The 2,927-nt window shown below is 37.1% G+C and overlaps 1 protein-coding gene across 1 annotated transcript; it reads right to left on the bottom strand.

Annotated features, from left to right (window-relative positions):
- Positions 1-688: 688 nt before the first annotated feature.
- LOC149267647 (uncharacterized) lies at positions 689-2,349 on the bottom strand. Its single transcript, XM_089413013.1, has 3 exons — positions 1,365-2,349; positions 832-1,002; positions 689-734 (listed from the first exon to the last, which is right to left on the bottom strand). The coding sequence occupies exons 1-3, from the start codon at positions 1,829-1,831 to the stop codon at positions 689-691; spliced, it is 684 nt and encodes a 227-aa protein (XP_089269139.1). The 5' UTR covers positions 1,832-2,349.
- Between the last annotated feature and the right edge of the window lie 578 nt (positions 2,350-2,927).

Below are 2,927 nucleotides of genomic sequence, written 5' to 3'. Positions count from 1 at the left end.
TTGAATCCTTCCTGTTACTAGATTTACTAGTTTTGTTAGATCACTTGGTTGTTGTTCATTTCAATATTTAGTTTTTGTTAGATGACTTGTTTGTTGGTTGATAATGTAGGTAAGATATTTAAAATAAATTAATTATATATCCATTTATATTTATATTTATATATATATATTATATATATTTATATATATATATATATATTTTATTTTTATTTCATGCAAAAATAAATGAAGTCGATACTGTGACAGTCTCTCCCAACCACCAGATGAATTTATTTAAATAATTTTAATATATAAAACAAATTGTAGAATTTATATTTGGATCACCCTGTATATTTAATCTTAAGTAGCGCTTAGTGGTTTGTAAAAGAGTACAAATTATTACTAATGAAACATATTTCATGTATGGCTGATTGTGCTGACCGAATCTCTGCAACGATGAATCTTTGCAGGTATATTCATCCGTTTCATTATGTTCGACTCTCTTTGTTTTCACCTAATTATAGAAACATTATGTTCTGTTGTATATTTAGTAAAGAAAAAACACAATTAGTAGATTGCACCCTAAAAGACGTAATTACAGTAGACTCCAATTCCAAAGGCTTTATAACCTATAAAACGAACCCTACAAGGCGCAGAAGAGAAAGAGAATGACTAAATCAATATAAGTACAGTAAGAATCACAGAGCGTTTAAGAGAAGGACAATGACTGAATCAATATAAGTACAGTACGAATACTGGTGAAAAAAAGAAAAAGAAAATGAACACACTAATTCAGCATGGAATTGAACGAGTGATTCAATATAAGTTTGCTAAGAATACTTGTTCATGTACCTGGGATGGAGGCTGTTCTTCACCACTTTCTGTCCATATTTTCTCCACTTGTATCCGTCGTCTAAAACATCCACATCGCTTCTAGTCTGGAAGCAGAACCTTGGCTCCCTCAGTTTTCTCTTCACCTTGACCTTCACTTTCTCAGACGGCCAGCTACTAGATCCTTCCCACCTGCAACTCAACCGTAATTAATTAGCATCCTAACCTCCACACAGAATATATAGACAAATCCATGTTAAACTTAGATGTAGTATAAACCATATTCCTAACATCTATAGGATGTTAAACCATATTCTCAACATCTATAAAGTTGTCTAGTTACATGACCTGTATAAATCTATCTTAATTTCAGATTTAAGGTTTTCTTCATAATAATAACTAATACATAAACAACGAACAACTCTATAATCAACCTAAATCTATATTCACCCAGATCTACTAAGCCCAATATAGATCTATATGCACCAAGATCTGCTCTTCTACTAAGAGCAGAGAGGAATTAAAAAAAGATGAGATCAAAATCAAAACATTGCCTGGCTGCAGGACTAATGTTTCCAGTGTTCGATGCCGATTGATGGGTGCATCCGGCGAAGTTGTCATGGGTGTAATTACTATTCTGGATAGACGAAGAGCTGATCAATCCACACTCAGGCAACGATGCGTATTGAACATCATCATGACTATAACCACCTCCAGCTTCCAGATGACTTCCCTCGTCCATGAGGAACTGATCATCTTTGTCATTAAAGCAACCGCTAACAGAATGATTGAGATGATGATCAGCCCGAGAGATAAAACCACGTGGTGGTTCAAGTTGGGCCATTGTGGGGAGTACTTCATTGGAGGGTAATTGATAGCTGGGAAAAGTATTGAGTTGCAATTGCTGGAACACCCTCATGGGCTGCTGCTCCATGAACGTAGTCAAAGCAGCTGTCCTCAGAGGGTTTGGGTTTGCCTCATCCATAACTCCATGACCGCGAGTCTCTCTAGAGGGCATCATATTGAAGTTAACTGTAAATTATGAAGTGAATACAGAAGAATTCCTCCTACCGTGTAATCTCTGGATCCTGCTCTTGGAGGTAGACTGGATTAGGTCACAAGATCGTGGTGATTGCGTACCATTTCTTATGGCCCTTGAAACTTCTGCATATAATATTTAATCATGGAGAAACGCTTCAATAGTTGTGGGGGTAACTGTAAGGGATCGGGGAATGCCCAGAAATGCCTGCCTGAAGTAGGTTACAGGGGGTCAGTCAGAACTGACACAGAAGAAAAGAGGAAGCATAATTATATCGTGTCATCGTAGCTACTAGTGGGTACAAGAACGCACCCATGGTCGAATCTGGTGGAAGTGGAGGCAAGCTGGGGTATGGGGAGGGAAAGGTTATGTCAGAAACCGGAGCCAGAACAAATGTTCAATTTGACATAAAGGCGATCTTGCCATTACCATTACCATGATCAGTACAGAATGAAATCCGGCCCTTAGATTATCTGATCCCTCCACTCGAACTAAATGGATAACAATCGATGGGGAAGCGAGTGAGATGATTTCTTTTTGTTTTGTCTTTTTGGTGGATAGTATTATGATGAATTCTAGGTGTGATCTGTTATCATTTGTTGACTTTGGGAAACACGCTTTTTCCCTTAGTCTGCCATCAAATTGATTGCTTTCAGGTGCGAAGAGAGATGCCATCCCCGTCATCATATTTCTTCATATCTTTCTTTCCCTCATCTGACGTGAATGTGACGGCCGTTTCGCAAATTTCTAGTTGAGTTTTATTGAAGAGTGAAGCAAGGTTGCCATCCTTCCCTTTGCCTCTTTAAATGGGAAAAACTTGTGGAACAATATCTATGGAGAAAATCTAACCTTTCCTTAAGTTAGGGTTTAATGGACAACCTTGATCGATATCAATTGAAACAACGGATGTTGTGCGCAGTTCATCTTTTTTCGGTTTTAACTAAATGTGGTGTGACGATGTGTACACTCCATCCTTTTGTTGTTTTTAATTAAATGTGCCTTGTGTCTAGTTTATGTTATTTATTTTCATTAGAAAGAAAAGTTTCATATTAGTTTGGTGAAGAATATTTTGGTTGGT

The sequence above is a fragment of the Pinus tabuliformis genome, chromosome 6 (assembly GCF_031772625.1).
Source record: "Pinus tabuliformis cultivar Carrire ecotype Pingquan chromosome 6, CPIR1, whole genome shotgun sequence".
Lineage (NCBI taxonomy): Eukaryota > Viridiplantae > Streptophyta > Pinopsida > Pinales > Pinaceae > Pinus > Pinus tabuliformis.
This window is presented reverse-complemented; position numbering and strand designations above follow the sequence as displayed.

Coding starts and splice junctions, on each gene's coding strand:
- LOC149267647 (XM_089413013.1), bottom strand. CDS start 1,831: ATGATGCCCTCTAGAGAGACTCGCGGTCATGGAGTTATGGATGAGGCA. Junction 1,003..1,364: donor AACATTAGTCCTGCAGCCAG/GCAATGTTTTGA, acceptor GTTGAGTTGCAG/GTGGGAAGGATCTAGTAGCT. Junction 735..831: donor AAGAACAGCCTCCATCCCAG/GTACATGAACAA, acceptor TTTTTTCACCAG/TATTCGTACTGTACTTATAT.